This window comes from Rhipicephalus microplus, chromosome X (assembly GCF_043290135.1).
Source record: "Rhipicephalus microplus isolate Deutch F79 chromosome X, USDA_Rmic, whole genome shotgun sequence".
In the NCBI taxonomy this organism is placed as follows: domain Eukaryota; kingdom Metazoa; phylum Arthropoda; class Arachnida; order Ixodida; family Ixodidae; genus Rhipicephalus; species Rhipicephalus microplus.
Window position 1 is genome coordinate 85,909,918 of NC_134710.1, and position 20,549 is coordinate 85,930,466.

Consider the following 20,549-nt stretch of genomic DNA (forward strand, 5'->3'; position numbering starts at 1 on the left):
CGTCGACGTCCTGATTCCGCAGTGTCTGCATGACTGCTGATATTTCTCCTGAATCAAAAGCCTTCTCGTAATCTATGAATGCTGTGTATAGTGGTTGGCTATATTCTGAGAATTTCTCTATTCCCTGATTGATAGTATGAATGTGGCCGATTGTTGATCCCTCTATATAGGAATCGGTATACCACGAAAGTGAGACGTGTCTTTACATAGGTGGTTGAGCGTTTATTGGGCATTGTTTCATCAAGATGAACAGACTGCAGTCACATTAGGAACTGCTAGCAGCTCGAAATTGGCAGCGGACACCTCAAGCAGAAAGCACGCACGGAATTAGCATACACAGGACGAGCGTGGACTAAAAACTGTCACAATTCTTCCTGCGTCATTTGTCAGCAGCGCGCTTCTTTCGTGCGCCTGTGTATGCGCGTTTTCTCTCCCGAATTACGAGTCTGATAAGCGTGCGTGCAGGAGAGACCACGCTCCGTGGGACCGTAGGGGCGGCGCTTCGTGGAGGCGGTGACCTTGAGAGCAACGTCGACTAGTGTAAGTAATTCTTGAAAGAGAGAAAAGAAGATAAAAGTGAGATCCGTAACTGTCTGCATCATAGTGCGACACCTCAACAGTGGCTCACGAGGAATGGGAGTAAGGAGGGATTCAAAGGGATAGGAAGGAATAAAAGGTACAGGGATAGAGATAGTGGCAGGGACAGAGAGACCCACATACAGAAGTAAGGAGAAGATGCGAAAGATGGACACGGTTGCAGGAGGCCGAGGACGGGGCACCACTCAGCGAGAGCTTCACGGCGTCAGGAGATGGCCGAGGGCGAGCCGGTCGGCCAGAGCTGCGTTGTCGTCGGAGATCGCGGGGGCACAACAGGTCGGCATGAAATCCAGCGAGCGAGGTCGAACGCCAGGGTGCCTCGATGCCCACGCTCTGCGCGCTTCGAGGTACTCCAGTCGAACACAAGAGTGCCTCGATGCTCGCTCCTCCGCTCAGAGTGAAGACATCTACGTCGTCTGCTACGGCAGCCTCCATTATTGTTCCCGCTGTATACTGGCTTCGCTGTGGCGGGAAGTGGCTTTCTAGCTTAACGCGAATGGTTGTTGCACTGAGGAACGCGACATCCAGGCATACTTGGCCGAAGAAAGTGGCATGTGAGCCCTACAGCTGGGCGAAGACGCTGCAGGCACCACAACGGCGGAGAAAACAGTACAAAAGGTGGCAGCACCGTGAACGGGGGCGTGCGCATCGAGGCACCCTAGTCGAATGCGATATCGTCACGCCATCTCGCCACTGATAACGAAAACACGCACAAGTTTCGAAGCTCTGAGGGCTGCCAAACGGTGTATAGTGTTTAAAACACTCCACACAACTAACGCTTTGTGACGTAGTGTTTAGCACCGTGCCCTGAGAAGCGAGGAGTTGCTGGTTCATTTCCGCGCGACACGTGTTCGTCTTCTGATTTTTCCTCTATACTTTCTTAGCATAGATTTTCCAACATCATATCCATGACGGAAGTACGACAGTGGAGCCGTGGTGGACCCAGGCTTAAAACACTTTCGTGTTAAAAGAAAAGCCGAACAAGTTGCAGAGCATTTGAGAGCGCGCTAAACTACACCACAAGATATCAACAAATCTTGACAAGAAAATGACATGTCAAAGCCCTCGTGATTTTTTTTCCTTATGGGAATCCTGCTGAAATAATAAGCTCACTTTTTAATCTTAATATCTACGACTATTCTCGTGCATTCGGTTCTCCAAGCCACTTTCACTAGCACTTCTAAAGTATTTCTCTCGATTTTTGTAGCATCTGAAGCGCATGAATAAGGAAATAAAATATAGGATGGAAAGTAAAAATGTGCACGTACGTAAGCACCCATTTCGTTCTCTGATAATCGGAATTTCGACACTTGAGGGCTGTAATCCCTTCACTGTTGAAGCTGTCGGCTTCTTTACGCATTGAGAGTACGTGTGAATAGCGAGGACATTGCATGCGAGACCATTCCGACGCAATAGTCGCCTCGAAGCGACCGTTTTTGTTTACTGGCACGTTCAACATATGGGTACAACATGCGCTGCCATTCGTATATTGCATGACACCACTTAAGTCGATGCGCGTGAGTTTAAGGGAAAAAAAAAAACATATATGCCAAGTTTCGCTAGTCCATTCTTTTTATAGGGGGGGGGGGTGCACAACATGTTCAATAAACTAAAACAATTGGAAATTTCTCAACACACCTTACAACGCCTGCAATAAAACTCTTTTTTTCGTTTACAGCTCAAGTGGCTATCCATCGTTCTTGAAAAAAGTTAATTAAACGCAACTAAATCTACTTGTAGCTGAGTGAAACGTCAGGGAACAAGCTATATAGTGGCACTGGGTTAAACGTGCGCGTTCTTTCTAAAGAGCTTTGTCTAACTATGGGTTAATCAGTGCTTATGCTCCCTACGTGACAATGGCAGACCATGCATTGGCGTACGCTATAAAAAAACGGGATCACTGCGGGACGCGCCGACGCCTCCTCTAACTAGCGATGGCATTGGACGAGCATATAAATGGACATTCTCAAGCAGTTCGAGCAAGAACTACCACCACTGCGACGTCAACGTGAATATACACATATAAAGACACTCAAGAAATGAATAACTAATGGCAACTACCGGTGCTTGTCGCGTTTGGTAACTTTTGCAATGGCTGACATTTTGTGGTGTCACACTCCCTAATATTCAAAGGCTATGACTGCAGTAGAACTTCGGCGGAATGGTCCTAACGAGTGGCTAAAATTTTCAGTAAACATCGAAACGTAAACTTCGTTGTTCTATTTGGCGTTAAGCAGCTTTACGCCCGTCAGCCAGTGCAAGACAAAAATATTATTATGTCGGCGACTTATTTTATGGATGCCACATTGTGCACTTACAGTCGTCCAGGTGTACTTGTATCCATCCGCGTTGATGACAGGGAATATGTACCAGTCGAAGGTGTCCACCAGTTTTGTGACGTCGTCGCTGTCGTTGTAGCTCTTGAGCATGTGGTCGATAATGTACAGCGCTGAGGCCGTGGAGATCCATTCGCGGGCGTGAATACCGCTGTCGATCCATATGGCTGGCCGGCTAGAGTTGCCCCCGGAGCTTATCTGCACGTGGGGTCGGCCGTCAACATGCATGCAGCACCATGACGTGTACAATAACATCACTTCGACGCTTTCATTTCAGTTTGAAGTTTATTTCTTTTCGATTATCTTAAACAAACAGTGACAGAGAAAGCACAAAGACCAGCATGGAACGGTGTAGCCCATACGATAGATTTTTCGAAAATTTTCTAATTGCTTCATAGATGGTGGTTTTGGAACGTTAAACCCCACATATCAATGAATCATTGCTTCAGATGCCTAGGCCATTCGTTCTAGTAGTAAAAATGCGTGGAAGTTTATTCATTAACGAAACAACGAAGAACCTGCTAGATGAGATATTGGTACAGAACAAAAATGAAAAAGACACTTGAATAACTAGTGGGTTCAAACATTGCACATCGTTCGGAGAGTCACTCTAAACGCTGATGTTTGTTTGAAAAAAGCCTCTGCGAGGCACTTCAGGGTGGTTTTCTATTAGAGTGTGAGCGTGCCGTAGTTCGCGGTGACTGTAGGGGGATGATGCCGAGCCGTAAATGGGGCACAGACTGCTGACCTCATGTCGGTGCATATAGGGATGTTTGGGTAGTGGCTGACGCAGTGCGTGGAGTCAGGCTAGGGTAAAAAGAAGTCGCACTTTTGATGGAGCCTAGATCGTTCCGAACTCTACGAGGATAGTCACATTGGAGGAGTGGCGTTCCGCGTACCAACAAGGCTGCGACAGAGCCGACCCACCGTACACCCCCTATTCGGAGAGAACAGGAATGGTATTAAAAAAAAACATACATCATAAATGTCCTTAAATGAAAATTTAGGCAACTTATCATTAGTGGAGCCGGCTGGCTTATGTAAACGAGCACTTACAAAAGAAAAAGAAAAAAATTCGAATTCGGCTTGGAGTTGAATACTGTGATGAGTCGGAGTGAGTGTGGCTCAACAGCTAAAGTTGAATGTGACATACTCTTGCTAACATTTTAATAAATGTTATTTAATTGAATATCTTACACTGATACATGCAAAATTTCTTTGAGCTCATACCTTGACACCACGAATCGCAGCTCCTTCTTCCGTTTTCCCGATGGTGACGCGAGTAACGATGTTGGGAAACTTTTGAGCTGACGAATCCAGGAATCCGTAGATCTGGGTAGGTCGGTGTCATGCACACAAACAAGCCAAATTAATTGGCACAATGACACTGGTACTACATTTGTCTTAGTTGTCTTAGTTGTCGTGTTGTCCTAGTTTATATGTGTGGTGCCCTATACCAACATTATTTTCTAACTTGCCTACCAGTACGTCATAAGACAATATAAGACAATGATATATTGAATAATCTTCATTGTCTTCCACTCTTTCGGTGAACGTGTGCTTAAATGTTTTAAGGTGTAACAAGACGCCTTTTACCAGCTCCTCTGCTTTTACTGCTCATGAAAGTAAGAGGTGGCATCACATGAATCTGGATTATGAACGTCTAATATAAAAAGATATTACAGTGCGAGCATATGGGTGACTAGCATTACATGAAAACATTGCTTGTAGTACCATTTGTCTATCAGTAATTGTAATATTTCTCTGCAGCTCAAAGCGAGTTCATGAAGAGCAGTATCCTTATTACTCGTTTTTATCAAGAAGCATGGATATGTAAGCTGCCATTGAATCGACTGTCAGCCATACCGTCCACGTCAAAAATTATGAAAAGATCAATCAGGCCAACTTTGTCATGGTAGTGAACGCAAAAACCCGAGAAAGTTGTGTATTGACACTCTCATTTTCACCAAGCCCTTAGAAACTCTTTAATAAATGCCTTCGCTGTTTGATTGCTGGTCTAAAGATGGCCACTTACTTCGTCTAGCGTATGGTACATGTCTATACGGAAGCTGCCGGCGTCCCTAGGGTCAAAATCTCCATCTCTTTGATTGTCACTTCTTTCGCGATCAATCCATCTGCAAGTAAAATGACAATATATATGCCAGTATAGTGGTGGTGCCGCGCTGCCATAAGACTTACTCTTGCAAATTTTCTGTGAGAACAGTGTACTGTATTCCGCAAAGTTCAAGACGTTTTTCGAACAGGAACGCTTCCGATGGAGGCAAACGGATGGTGACGTTTTGATAGGGTGCAATAGGTTCGTCCCAAAAGTCCAGCTGCTTATCGAAGAGAATCAGTCGAAATTGCAATAATTTATAAAGGGCTGATGACTTGAGATATGAATGTTACAGCAATGCCAGAAGATATGTATAAATACTTGATTCAAGTGAACGTTGACACGACCTCAAACAGGTAGAAAATTTTCTAAAAAAAAGACTGTAGCTGAACAGGCACTTCCCCAAAAAAAGACGTTACGAGTACTCAATATTCTTCAGCGTACAGTGGCAATTGCTAGCAACCAAAGAGGTGTTTTCAATATCAATGAATATTTTATAAAACCCATTCCTTTTTTGAGCTGTAGCACGTAGTCTATTGTTTTAGGATTCGATATATTACCAAGCCTCAGGAAAACGAGCTCGGAAGATATTGCAAACATATAAGAGTTTATGGGCCCAGGTGGCTCCATGTCACAATAACGAATGACTGAAGCCTGCATTATTTGCTAACAAATTAGAGCACTAGAAAACAATACTAAGTTCATTTGAATATATGCGGAGAGGGTTACTTTTCCGAGCCTGAACACATTCACCAAGCATTTTGTATACTTACATGAGTGTTATTTGTCTTCATGTTTCGAAGGAACTCGACGGATGACAATGAGTTCAAATAGGCTCTTACGAGTTTGTGCCTGTGGTAGGAGTAAAAAAAAAGAAAGAAAAAATACTCCCATAAATGTTTCGTACGACAGTGGTGTTGCTTGTTCTAATATTCATTAGTTTTTTGGATACCTTAGTTAACTTGTAGATATGATTAATGCTCATTTCTTAGAATAAATTGACACTGAATCAACTACATACCCTTCGAAGCTGACTCTCGCATTGCAGGTACTGAAGACTACAAATAATGTCCATGACAGCAGACCATAGGTGCTTCCATGGTACATCCTTCTTGTTTTCTGAATCGGCAATACAACGTGAAACGCCATGCGTAATCTAAATTGCAAAAAAGAGAACAACTCTTGTATGGTACAAAGTGCTTCACTAAAGAAAACAAAGTAGTTCTGGTATGTTTATACTGTATATGCCTGTGTCCAGAAGGGCTCGTTTTTTTTTTAATTTTATCTATATTTTTGCACATCTGGCCATACCATTAGGAAGGATAACATCGGCCCATTGTACGTCATGGTACTACACGTACCATGATGTACAGTCAAAAGGAAATTGGCCTAGTGGTGCTGTTCTATTATATTCGCAAAAGAATCTTGCAATCTCTTGTTAGCTCATCGCTTTCCAGACAAGCTTGTTTGTACACTAGCTCTACGAATGTTGTCTGCAATTTGGATGTTTGCAGTCTTCAGAAATCTTTTATTGACACTTCAAGTTGTCACTAGCACGTGCAAAATGCCTAATTGGAACCTGCGCCAAGTTGGTGACTGTGACTATTTGGCACGTCTACTTATTTGTGGATACCGTTTAAAATCACCTGTAGCTTGCGCTCTATATTTGAGACATACATGTATAATATCCATACTCATTTGCACAACAAAATAAACTAACAGACAAATAAAATAGTGAAAGCATAGGAAACGTATCACAAACAATGTCCCCTATACTTTTTCTTTGATTTAATTATCTGTTAGTTCCATTGGTTGTGTCTAACGAAAAAACTAGCCCCTCTAACAATTCACCTTCTTGTACACACAGTAACAAAGTGATGAGCACATGCAAGAGGAGTCTGAATTGGGCCTCACTTTCACGGTCACAGATGATGCTACAGTGAACTAATTTCGTTGGCTGGTGTAGCCTCTGACGCCACCCTAAATGCCCACCGGGCGGTGCCGTTACGCGATGACGGATACTTTAGCGACATTTATGGAAGATGCGAGATACGGAAGCTGCACGTACCGTGCAAATGCGTGCTCGTTGTGGGCCCAAAATAACAGACGCCAAACACCTTCGTTATACGGTGAGAAGTGATTCGCTGTCGTGCAGAATAAGTAACGTTTATGTGTAGGGACAAGCACTCGCACAGCTTCCAAGTGGCAAGTCGTCAACATGTTGCTGCGGCTTTTCCTCAGCCTAACAACAAATAAAGGATTGGAATGGATGGAATGAAAGAAAATTGTGCAGTGTTCTTTCTGGGAAGAGTCTTAGAACATTCTGTGGCATTTTCTAAATGACAAATAATAAAGTAGTTGAGAAAATTTCCAAAGAGATAATTACTCAAAGAGTATATTCGTAGCATGTTAGACGCAGTTACATCTCGGAAAGTTTCCGCATACTGCGCCACGTTGATATTCATCGATTCATTCGCAGCATAAACAAGAATAATCTGTAATATATACATGCATATGATTGGCACAACTTGGTTTCATAGTTAAATGAACTTGCAATAAAGCTGACTAATTGTGGATATCTAACGAAGAGATATCGACATGCTGTGCACATAACACGCAATATCAGAACTTGTACGGTGCCAACAGACAGTGAAGTTTGACTTCATTGTCGGTTGGTTTCACATGAAGTTCGCTAAAAAACTATCGATCCATTCAATCTAATGGCTCGATATATTGCGCGCAGCGTGCTCTGATCCAGCCGCACACATCTGCTGCTCAATCAATCTTATTTGTCTTCAATTGTAGGAACATCTCTCATATTGTTGGAAACATCAGGCACCACAATTTTTGCGCACGAGCGAAGCGACAAAAGCGTCTCGAAACCTCTTAGCAGAGCGGCCACACGTGCCTTCCGTACCTGGCTTCCGGGCGACGATGGAGTGGAACTACGCTGCTCCTGCGACTGCAATCGACCGATGTGGACGTCTGGTTGCCCAGGGGGTTCCCGCTGAGTGAGCGGCACGGTCAAGAATCCGCCCGAGGACAGGTTCTTTCACCCTGACCGTGGAAACACAACGCGGAGACAGCGCGGAGTGGTTTGTCGACTTCGGATGGCGCTCCCGGTCGGCGTGAGTCAGTGGCGCGCGGGGCCGCCCTTTGGCCCATTTCAGGTCAACCGGCTTCCGTATGCCACACACGGGTGCTCTCCGCGCATCACCTGGCCCTGATTACCTTACGGGGAGTACAAGCGCGAGGGGAGAGGCTGGGGTCGCAGAGGTCGCATGACTTGGCTGCCTTTTCGTGCGCTACGCGGCATGCCGTGTACGGCGCGGCAGGAACTGATTATGTTCTGTTGACGCATTTACGAATCTGTAACAACAAACACCATTACGCTTAAACCAGCGCTTTAATAAGCGCCTAGTTCATGTCTTGCACTGCAAATGGTCAGAACCACTAGTGGGCGTTTACATCGTGCAGGGTAATGATTTTGGCGGAAATACCAGCGTGAGTGATCTCTGAATCTGACATGTAAAAGCACAAGAGAAGGGTGCAATGAGATGGTTGTTGTTGTCCACAAATTCGGATCTTAGAACCACAGAGTTTAGTTTCAAGCGGGCAGGCGTCGTTCCCGAACAAGACCTAACTAGCATGAAATCAGTGACGTCATGACATAATTTCGAGTCTTTACCTAGACGCCACGTTTGAACTTCACAAATGAAGATACGCATTCAATTTGTTCGTCTATTAGCCAACCGTCCCTGCCCTAAATACCCTAAATAATGTTGCGAAGTATTCGTCTGCCATTCTTAACCGACTCCGCGCTTCTCTTGATCGCCACGCCCCGCCGCGGTGGTATACATAGTGGCTAAGGTACTCGGCTGCTGACCCGCAGGTCACGGGTTCCAATCCCGGCTGCGGCGGCTGCATTTCCGATGGAGGCGGAAATGTTGTAGGCCCGTGTGCTCAGATTTGGGGGCACGTTAAAGAACCCCAGGTGGTCGAAATTTCCGGAGCCCTCCACTACGGCGTCTCTCATAATCATATGGTGGTTTTGGGACGTTAAACCCTAGATATCAATCAATCAATCAATCAATCAATCAATCTTGATCGCCACACTAACTTGACATGGCCGTTCTCACAACGCAGTAATGTCGAGTCTGTCGGCGGGTGCGCGGAAATGCACGGTTTCTATGCTTTTACAGGTATATAAAAAAAGGGAACCTTTAGAAATCTTTGAGCGCGCGTGCGCATCCAATACAATTTGTTGTTGTGAAGCGATGACTTCGAACAGCTCGAGGCATCGCGAAATAATAATAATAATAATAATAATAATAATAATAATAATAATAATAATAATAATAATAATAATAATAATATTAATAATAATAATAATAATAATAATAATAATAATAATAATAATAATAATAATAATAATAATAATAATAATAATAATAATAATAATAATAATAATAAGAATATTAAATCAATTTTATTATAATAAATCAATAATGATAATAATATTATTATTTCAGGTTTTACATCCCAAAATTACGCCACGATTCTGAGGGACGCCATGGAGGAGGGCTCCGGAAATTCAGACCACCGATGGTGTCCCTTAACGTACACTGAAGCAGCACTGCACACGGGCCTCTGGCATTTCGCCTCCAATGAAATGTTACCGCCGCGGGGCCGGGATCCAACTCGTGAATTTCGCTCATTGCAACACAAAAAACACGCAATTACAGGAGATGCTTTATTTTCATTTTGTGCGCAGAAAATTACAGGAAAGTTTTCTGCCTGACATCTCTAATGTGAGTTGCCCTAAACTGTGGAAGCAATGTCTCTTCTTAGCGATAACAAAACTATATGCTACACGTAGAATAGTTATGAAAACGCAGTATCGAAAAAAGACAAATAAATAAAAGGTTTCACAGTGCATGACATGTTCTTATCATATCCGAGTACAGAGGAACACACAGGACGATTTACAGGACGATTTGGTCTTGTATTCCCAAAAAGGTCTAATGCTAAATAATTTCCTAAAAAGATTTCCTTCAATCACGGTGAGGGGCATACCATTAGCGAAGCAAGGTGACCAATGGGTAAATGCTGTTACGAAAGAGAAGTTTTGTGAATTCGGCTCTCATGTGAACTCTCGCACATCTCCCTATAACTGGGAGATCCCCTTTGAATATATCGTATTTCAATGACACCTATTAAGTAGCACGTTCCATCTACTCATTCAGGAGAGCTTGAAAGATTATCAGTTGTGTGTTTAAGTAGATAACATTGAATTTATGACAAAACTAGGTAGTTCCGCTCTAGAAGTTCTTCTCGCCAACAGGCGTTTAAATAAATGGACCAAAAATGCCCAGCTTGGTGTCGTTTACAACCGTTTCAGGTAATGCTGTGCACAAAACGCATGCTCACCCCCCCGAAACGGCCCTCCAACAGGCAAGGCTTGCGGCATCATACAATGTTAGGTGCGTGTACTGCAAACTGTGACCTTCCTTCTTTTGACAATGGAAAGCCAACTGATTCGACACCTTGATATGCCACAACACCGTGCTCAGATACTCTCGAGAATGCAATCTTGACCTTCATGAAATTACTTTATCATATCAGCTAAAATATTGATAAAGAAATATATAACTTCGATCAACACGCTAATTTACCCGTCCCAGCACTACTAAATCAATCGAACAGTCCCAGAACAATTCGGTAAAAGAATGCGGCACTATGAAATCACAGCCGCAGCAATTAATGTTCCAAGGTTGAGTGGGCCGCCGGGAATTGACAGGGACGTTAATTTTTTTACAATTTTTTTGCAACCCGGCGATCAACGTGTAGCTGGTGTATCATCGAGAAGCTAGCGTTCGTTGTTACCGCTCAGTGAATGAACTTGTTGAGCTCTCTTCTAGCTATGAACTTTGCGAGAGCTTTAAAACCCTCCAATGCTTCATCCGCTGTTGGCACAATGAGAAAATTCGGCAACAAGAATCCGTAGCGTCCTTTGTCCCTTAATTCGACGCCTATACAATACTTGATTTTTGCCCCGTCGTAGGCCCAATCGCTAGACGACCCAGCCGCAGGACCTGAAAAGGAAAACGGTCGAAAGTAAATCAACGCCAGCGCATAAAAATTGAAACAGAAATACAGGTCACGTGATACGCACAAAAAAAGAAAGAGGGTGGGTGGGAACCAAGAACGGTAAATATATCGAACACATGACATTTCAAACTGCATCAAATTTAGCTTTGAGGAATTTCTCAACTGCTGCTTTTTATTCCAGCTGTATGTCGCCATCAACCGCGGAGATGTGAGAGTGTCACCTCTTGGACTTCAAGAAAGCAGATGGTTACAAATCTCTGGTTTCATGAAAATACCTTCTTGTACACGTTTTCGTTGCAGCTCAACATTTAAAATGCTCTTGTGTTCTCACCTAGAAGGCTTGAAATGGTTCCAACTTGATAGTAAACGCCAGAACGGCTCTGTATGGCTCTGGAGACTGCCCGCGCTGCTGCTATCTATAACAAAAACAAAATAAATCACATTATCTTTTTGTGTGTTCAGAATAGGCAGAATAGACAAAAAAGAAGCAGTTTGCATTACCTGGTCGGCGTAATCCTTGGTATAAGTGGCCCGGCCGTGCCCGTACGGCACCATGACAAGCTGGCTGTACGAGTGAACGGAGACATACCCTTTGACTCGGGATCCAAGCGCGAGAATGGCGTCACGTATGGCACGGCTTTCAGCCTCAGAGAACGCTCGCGCACCCCGATAGATATCTGAGCACGGGTGGCCGCTTGTGCCAGCGCCTAGAAAAACGCCACACAGAGAGGAGTGAAACGGACATGACTAGAAATGCACAGAGCAAACAAGAAGGCAAATAAAAAGCCGCAGTTCCTCGAAATGGCATATTTTGCTAGGAACAACGAGAAACAACACACAAAGACTTTGGTTTAAAAAAATCACACTTTCTCCTCAAGAACGAAGTAATCAGTGCAACCACAACGAATTGTTATGTTATACAGAGAATATGCTTAGACCTGTCTTCTCCTTTTCAGAAACGTCAGAACTTAATGTTTCTGCTCAGATTATTTGAGGATATTAACCTAAGTGATTAACTTAACATACATCATCATTACCATTACGATGAGACATGTGCTTACCACGATCATGATAATTTCTGTTTTCCCCTTTCTCTTTTCCTGCCCTCGAGCATTTGTGTCCTTAAGCCCCTATTCCTGTATGAGTGGCATACGTCAGCGCCTTTATATACGACGGCAGAATTCTTCGTTATTTTTATTAAAGAGCTTTCCCTCTCGCCATTCTAATGTTATGCGAAGTAAGGCTGGTAGCTACCAGCCTAACTATTTTGGATCCGATCACGCGTCTCTACCGAACGCTGGTGTAAAAGAATACGGCAGCTCCACGGAGAGCAACACCACTTTTCACACCGTCTCCTGGCACTGAGGGCGAAGCAGGTACGAACCACCCGCTGACGTGTGCCGAATTATCGGGAGCACCAGCGATTGCGTCTGCGCCCTTAAAATCAAGGCTAATAATTGCTTTTCGAGCGATACCACCTCCCTCCCAACCTGCGTCCCATGACAGCCATTTAAGACGGGCGGGGTGCTTCCTCTCTGCATCAGCAGTATTCGAAAGCAGGCGTAACACGCGAGAGGAGGAGGGATGTTATCGCATGCACCCTCCGAGAGTGATGTAGATGGGGGGCCTCGTTTGATCATTGCTTCAACCGCATTCCCCACCCCGTGCTCGCACGCTTTCACCCGCGGCTAGAACATGCAATAATTTGGAGGATGTTATCAATTTAGACTTTGGAGCCTCCCGGTGACGGTAAATAATCGAGTATCCATATAATTGTTACCACAATAAATAAAGTAACTTATATATAGGAACCTAATGGAAGGCGATTAGTGAGCATACTGCCGCTGCTCACAGAAATGTTCTTGCGCGCATATCCTTGTTTTTTTTTTTACATTGTACAACATATTTTAGGGTAGAAGTTTCAAATGCCTCCTCAAACGCGAAAATTAAAAATGACCGTCAGCGTGGGCGTCCAGCGGTGTCGGTTTCAACACGAGCGATGCAAAAATCATCGTCACGTGGTGACTTCACACATCGACAAACTTGCGACATCATGCCGTCACTACGACGTCACATGTCACGTTGTCACGTAATGACACCATCACAAGACACCGTTGCTTACTCAAAGGTGAGCCGATCACGGAAGAAGTGCAAAACCAGGTGAAATTCAAACAGTTTTAAATACCTCTGGTCTTAGAGACAGTGCGAAACCACGTTAGCTGCAATAAGTTTTCGAATGTGGGGGGGGGGGGGGAGGGGGGGTCAACACACTGACTGAGAGGAAAAGGACGGCTTTCGTCTTCGCTGTCAAGCCGTCTTAGGTGAACGCATAAAAAAGTCAGTGATATTTTGAAACATATTGATTATTAATTGATTGCTTGATATGAGGTGCACAAATGTAACGTTGGCTAAAACAATTTCCCGTCTAGCGTATAACGTTATCAGCGTGCACGGTGAAATGGAGTTAATGCGATGTCATTTTAGAGACGTGTGACTGGCGCACCGATGGGCTTTAACTACAAGTATCAGTCATGCAAGGTATCGCCACTCACCGCCGAAAGCTGCGTCGAAATTCCTGTTGGGATCGACGCCTCTGCATCCTCGCTTACCACCAGACCTGTTTTTTCTCCAAAGGCGATCCTGAAAACACGTGGCAAAACGAACTTGAATAATAACAAGAAATGTATGGCCAGGCATAAGTGATGTGCATAAGAGTGAATACCAATAATTCCGCCCACGCATCGATAACTCATGCGCATGCAGGCGCGAGTGACAAAATGCACCAAAAGCAACCCGCAAGCTTTCGTGCACGGCAACTATGAATTCACTTGACCTGCAGGTGTAACCGTTTACCTGAATGTACTCGTTCTTTTCAGAATGTCCTTTACGTTCTCGTCACTACCTTATGGTATTTATGTTTGCTCTTGTATGTGCACTTTTGGGTGGATGCACGGACCTCCTGTGACAGGGATCTCGAACACGTGGCCCGCCAACCCTTCGCTAGTTGCCCGCTGGCACATACACTGGCACATACACTCTTCGCCCCTTATTTTTGTTTATTACTTTGTGACTGTTTGTGACATTGCTAAGTGGTGCTCGAATTATATCTTCGGCTATCGTCATTAATAACGCTTTGTTCGGATAAGCTACACAGACGTGACTTGTCTTAAGATGTGTTGCCCCGTAAGGCACGTCCTGTTGAAACCCAACCGCAGAATAATGGCTCAATACTACAGGGTCGGCGTCCAGATTTCAGTCATCGAGGAGATCGCTATGGCTATGTTTCTGGAATTCCGACCACACACACTCGCGCTCACTTTTCGTTTTTCACTGTCCCGGGGCCATTTGCGGGACTAAATTTCGTGACTGTGGCCAGGCAGCTGATGCGAGTTTAAAACGCCCTGTTCTATGAAAATTCTTGTTTCTCAATTAATGTCATCACTGGTGAATGAGCACGGCGTTGCATGCATGACTGATCCTGGGTTTCTTACTGGGTCTGGGACTCAAAGTGGTGGCTCTGTTTTTTTTCCGTGGCTTTGAAGCCCCAGAGATTGACAAAAACTATGCTCTTGACTCTGATCTGCAATACTCCAATCGACAAGATAGCTGTATACAAAGGTTTTATCGAGGGCTATACACTTCCTGCTTTCGCAACGTGCATGGCAAACCTGCATTCAGCTAGCTTCACAGTGATTCATAGCAACACTATAGTTTACTGAGAGGTAGGAGAGAGATGAAAGCTACGTCAGTTGTTGCTCAAGATGTCGCAAATATTTTCAATACCCCACACCTGACTTGTACTGAAAACTAAAAATTGCAAGTATCATGTCCTATATCAATTCATGTTGCTGTATCACATCGTTTACGAACCTACAAAATTAACTGGCAATGCATTGTGGCCAAAGTGACGAAAATTTGTAAGACTTACAATATAAAAAACAACAATTAGTAAACAGATATTCACTTCGTATCAACAAAACTAAAAAAAAACATAAGGAACAGGTGATTTTACTCCACAGCGTTGGGTTATGTTTGAGCTCACGGTATAATTATCACGTATGGTGCTGCAGCTGCCAAAACCAAAAGTTCTTTCACAAGGAACATTTACAAACACTTCTTCTGTCACAGCGAATGAGTGGAATGCTAGGTGAGTGAAACTGGCATAAGGAAGTGAAATTATTGAGTAAGCAACGAGGCCTTACCGACGTGAAAGTATAGGCATATCCGTCGGGATTAATGAGAGGAAAGATGTAGAAGTCGAAGGTCTGCAAAAGGGTCGTGATGGTGCTGTCTGAACCATATCCTGTCGTCATTTTGTGCAGAAAGAAGAGCATAGTCGCAGGTGAAACCCATTCGCGCGCGTGGATGCCACCATCGAACCAAAGGGCCGGCCTGTTTTTTCCGGTGCTTAGCTGCCAGAGAAGAGCATAAAAAAATAGTGAATCAGCCATAATCAAACATCTCGACGGGGTTGACCGTCTGCAGTTATTACGTTATTTTGCATGCTAATAATTATGTAATCAAGGGTTTCAACAAATAACTAAACAGTATGACTGCTGTAAATATTCTTAGTCTAAAAATGGGATCCCAGCAAATAAGTTAAATAAGCTATGCGGGCTACTGATTATAATACTGTGGGCACTGCAGTAAGGTGGTGCCTGTTGTGTTGCATGCAAATACAACTTTGGTCTTGAAGAGACCATTTATTTCTTCAGTACCGTATCTGGACCATGAAAACGTCATTCGTTACATGTTTAATGAGTGATGACGCAGTTACTTAGAATAAAAATGTGTCGCACAAGTACAGCAAAACTATACCGAACCATATCTATAAATGTCAGTACAAAAGGCATTCTTACAATCACTCCTTTGATCGGCCTTCCCTCCTGGGTCATTCCGATGTTTCTCACTGTGGCAATGTGGCTGTACTTTTGTCCCAAGATGTCCAAGAACCCTGTTATCTAAAGGAAAAATATATTTTGTACGTGTGCGTCTTTTTTTTTTATCGGGAACGTAAATTATTTGGCGTGGGTAGGCACCTTTCCTCTCTGCAACTCCTCAGTTCAAGCAAGCAGTGATAAAAGAGGTTGATGAACGATACTAGTTGGATTATCTGATTGCACTGTATTCAACTTCTGTGAAGCCAACAAGATCAATGCTCAATTTTGGTACATGGAATAAGTTGTCGGCTAGCGTAGGTGCTTGACCCCCTTATAGCCCGACAGATTTTTTTGTCACTTTATTATTTCTTCAAAGCACTGAGAAATTCGTAACCGATACGTGGTAACATCACTTTGTGCCCTCTTGCGCTCTGCCGACTTCGCGACTATAAGCTGCGAGATATATTAAAGCTAATGGACGTCGGCTTGTCCCTTGTTTCGAAAACATATTCGGTGCAAACAATGTAATGCTTGATGACGATACGTTGGACATACCTCTTCAACACGGTGGTATTTGTCAAAAGCGAAGTGTGTTATGTCTCTTTGTTCTAAAAAAAGACCAGGTTGATTTTCTTCGTCTTCTCTGTCTATCCACCTAGAAGAGAAAATTCCGGTTAAGTTGATATCTTGGTGGGTGATGTGTGCCTTGTTGAATTGCTATCGCGTTGTTTAGTTGTGTACACCTATTTCAGTGGCATCCTTATATGAAAGAAATGAAAAGTAGCAGTCACGCTTTGTCTGTTTTCAATCAGCATGCCAGAGGTGGTACCGTTGTATGTCGTCCGTGAGGATGTGGTACTCTATGCCAGCGTCCTTGAATATATTTTGTACTTTCTCGACAAGCTCCGGAGGAATCAGGATGGTCACATTGCGATTCAGTGTGGGCTCATTCCAAAAGTCAACCTGCGAAAAGCCAGAGTGTTGATCCGGAATAAACTTTGCTCCTTTGATAACTAAAGCACGCTGCGTACGGAACCACATGCCCCTTTTTGTGGTGCTTCTATCACAGCAGTAGACTCGACACACTTCTTGAGGTTGTGCCCGGGCCTGAAGCAAGTCCTCTTTCGGCATCTCAGAGCGACCGGTCACAGGCCGCTCTCCGGACTTACAAGGGTGGTACAAGAACCACTCCACCGATCCTTACCAGATTTCTTGCATGAATTAAACTTATTTGTTTACTTTTGAGGCGCTCTTAGAATGTCATTTACATATTTTATGCCAAAGAGCAGTCTTTAGAATAGTAATAGCAAAAAAGTTAGCATGCTTTCTTTTACGAAAATTCAGACGCTAAAGAAGAGTGTGATGATAAAGCACAAATAAAAAAGGCGAGTGTATAGGTCAGGTGGAATGCATTCTAACCAGGCGTGACTGGCACGCACGGCCACTTTATTGATGAGACGTTTGGCGTAGCCATCGACGTCATCGGTGTATGTATACTATATGTTTGTTTGTTCTTGTTCACCCGTACACAAGCAGTTACAACTCACCTCCAGACTTTCTCTCAGTGCGCTGATGACATCCAAGGTTGCAGTGTCATTACCGATGTAAACGGAAAACAGCTTGTAACTGCCAAACGAAATGTCACTGTTAGCGTCTGGAAATGTTTTATCAATACACAAGAAAGAAGTGCTCTTCCTTTTTTCCGCTTTATTTTCCTTACTTGGTGTAGAGACGCTTGTTCAACTCAGCTGGCTCTTCGGCCATGCTCTCGGCCATGTCGTCGGATGCCCGGAGCTGCGGATCAGCAGAACCGGCCGTTGTGCTGGCGTCTGTCGTTTCCTTGGTCGGGTTCAGCGCGTCTACGATGGGCGCCACGGCGGCTTCGAAGATAGGCCGCACTTGGTCACGTACATTGGTAGCAGCGTCCACTGCCGGTTTAGTGAATCTGTTGATCGCGCCAATCGGGTCGAAAGGCACCGGGAACGGGCTCAATGGGGTCTGGGATCCATTACGGCTGGCCTCCTGAGTTGGTAAAGTCGCTGTTTTGCCGTCCGTCGCAGCACCAGTCTCGTGAGTTCTGGCCTCGAGAACTACGCTGTCTTGAACAGTAGTCACTGACGCTGTTTCAGCCGGAACAACAGTTTGTGTTTCGTTCTGTGCTTCTTCGTATTTAGTGGGGCTAGCTGGAGGCGTCGCACTGCCTTCTGATGGCTGCGTGATCGTAGTTGAGGATTCGTTTTGCGCCACTCCACCTTTTCCCGGACTGAGGGGACCTAAGACAGGTGAGAGAGCAGCTCCGATTACTGGTCGTATCTGATCTCTTACGGCGGTTGCAACGCTAATGATGGGCTGAAAGACAGTTCTAATCGGTCCAAAAGGGTTAAAGCCACTACCGCTTTCCGTTGGAGCCGCTGTTTCATTTTTGGCGGTGTCAGTGGTCGACGTTGCCGGTTTGTCCTGAGGAGTTTCTGCGTCGGATGTTGGAACGGCAGCCTCAGATGTGGAGGCTGGTGGGGTTTCCGGTGGGGTTTCCGGTGACGTTTGTGTCGATGGGCTAACCTCGTTCTCTTCACTCACGACGGTCTCGACTGTGTCGGGTGACTGCTTGGGCTGGGCAGCTTCAACTTCTTGAGCCTTTATTTCAGGGGCATCTGGGCTGGCTATTTCCCTGGAGCTCTTAAAGCCGACAGGCTTCATTTCGTCAGTAGTTTCCTGTATAGTTTTGATGTGTGGCTTCGTAGCTTTGTGCGCATCCATCTTGATGTGTGCGGGCTTTGATACATCTGATTTGGATGCCTTAGTTTTAGGACTGCCAGAGTTACTAACAGCTATACTGTCTTTTTCGTAATCGTGCTTAGTGTCCTCGCGTTTGCTAATTTTGTGGTATTCTTCGTGATGGTCTCCATCTGTTTCCGCTTTTGCTGTAGTGACGTCATGTAGAGTCGCAGCCGAAGCTTCGCTTGATTTTTTTCCATCGTCGGTAACGGCGTATTCTTCTTTCCTAGTATCATGGGCATTTGTATTTGTGACTTCTGGGTGTCCTGGTGTGTGCTCAGTGTTTGGTACATCTGGCGTCAATTCAACCTTGTCGGTAGCTTTGTGTTCATTATGCGTAGCGGGTACACGAGTCTTTCTCTCTTCAGACAGGGTGGTGACGTCCTTAGGCAAATCAACTGCGTCATTCACAGCTCCGAAATGTCTAACATCCTCTATTGTTCTCTGCAACGGCTTTGCAGGCTCTTGTGGTTTGTCTTCTGAAAGAGTGGCAGTGCTGGAATCACTGCCGAGTTTGACATCTGGAGCCCCGTGAGGCTTTTCATGTGAAACAGTGTCCTTCGTGTCACTTTTAGTCTCGTCTTTCTCTAACGAGGGCCTTTCGTCATTATGAAGCTTTACAGCCTTCTTTAGCTGAACCACGGCGTCCTTACCGGAAGTGTCATGAGTGTCGAGGTGGTGCGTAGCTTGAACAGCAGATCCGTCACTTGCACTCTGTTTTTTGGTCGTCAGCGACGGGTCGTTGCTCACTGACCGGACACCCTCTATACGTTCTCCTTGCTTTGATTCGCCAGAATATTTTGGTTCGACAGCGACATCAGAACTTGTGTGGACAACGGGCTGCACTGGCTGGTCTGGTGATCCTTCCGGCTTCAGTGGCGCCGGCAGCGTCGGAAGCGATAGCACCGTCACCACCATGGCCAGAGTAAGGAGGGTCTTGAAGATTCTCATCTTGTTTCCTTGACACTGTAGGACCGGGTTTACCTGGTAAAAAAAAACAGAAAGCGTCATTCGTTTATTTCATTTGATATCCAGCCCGTAAATATTAGTTTTGCGATTACTCCTAGCCATTTATGATTATTATTGAGATAACAATAATATGAACAGTCTTGGCTGAATTTTGCCACCGGCGTCGACGCCATTTACCGTGTATGTATACGTATCCATACATATGAAAACGCAAACGCAAGAAAGCACGATATTCCAGAAAAAAATATCACAGTTTCACCGCAAGGGCGAAGTAATGAATGCGATGGCAACAACTTGGAATGTAACGCTGAGAACGGCAAGCAGATCGAAACGTGCAGCGTGCTACTCACAAACAAATGACGCACGCAAACAACATACACAGAACGAGAGCGAACTAACAACGTTTACCGCTCGACATTTAGCGCGCTGTTTAAAAAAACCACGCACGAAACGTAATCACAAGTACAAATAAGTGCAAATTACCAAGTGTACCAGTTGTTATACTTCACTGTGAACGAAAAGCGCTCTCTTTTCACAAACGGGGCCTGTGTATAGGGACGAAGTGACCTTTGTGGCCCCAGCAACTAACGCAATCGTTCCGGTGAAAGCTGAACGCACACAATTCTCCCCACTGAAGGATAACCACGCGCGCACAAGCATCTGCAAATCCCCCCTCTTATTGGCTGGGCAAACTACGCGTGGGAAATAAGCGCGCGTCGGTGCATCATGATGAGCTGGGCGCCGAGCGCGGGCGGCTTTTTGACT

At 44.7% G+C, this 20,549-nt stretch overlaps 1 protein-coding gene across 1 annotated transcript in view; it reads right to left on the minus strand.

Moving 5' to 3' along the window:
• Window positions 1–20,549, minus strand: part of LOC119176733 (uncharacterized) — a 64,684-nt gene that overhangs the window by 7,823 nt on the left and 36,312 nt on the right. The window contains exons 2-19 of the mRNA XM_075876373.1: window positions 17,761–19,799; window positions 17,588–17,666; window positions 16,870–17,003; window positions 16,596–16,695; window positions 16,020–16,121; window positions 15,363–15,572; window positions 13,713–13,800; window positions 11,662–11,867; window positions 11,492–11,576; window positions 10,952–11,144; window positions 8,415–8,418; window positions 7,967–8,098; window positions 6,071–6,168; window positions 5,823–5,901; window positions 5,133–5,269; window positions 4,969–5,068; window positions 4,164–4,265; window positions 2,916–3,131 (exon numbers count right to left, since the gene is read on the minus strand). Of these exons, the coding sequence (XP_075732488.1) occupies window positions 2,916–3,131; window positions 4,164–4,265; window positions 4,969–5,068; window positions 5,133–5,269; window positions 5,823–5,901; window positions 6,071–6,168; window positions 7,967–8,098; window positions 8,415–8,418; window positions 10,952–11,144; window positions 11,492–11,576; window positions 11,662–11,867; window positions 13,713–13,800; window positions 15,363–15,572; window positions 16,020–16,121; window positions 16,596–16,695; window positions 16,870–17,003; window positions 17,588–17,666; window positions 17,761–19,766 (4,071 nt within the window). The 5' untranslated portion in view covers window positions 19,767–19,799. The remainder of the gene's footprint in view (window positions 1–2,915; window positions 3,132–4,163; window positions 4,266–4,968; window positions 5,069–5,132; window positions 5,270–5,822; window positions 5,902–6,070; window positions 6,169–7,966; window positions 8,099–8,414; window positions 8,419–10,951; window positions 11,145–11,491; window positions 11,577–11,661; window positions 11,868–13,712; window positions 13,801–15,362; window positions 15,573–16,019; window positions 16,122–16,595; window positions 16,696–16,869; window positions 17,004–17,587; window positions 17,667–17,760; window positions 19,800–20,549) is intronic.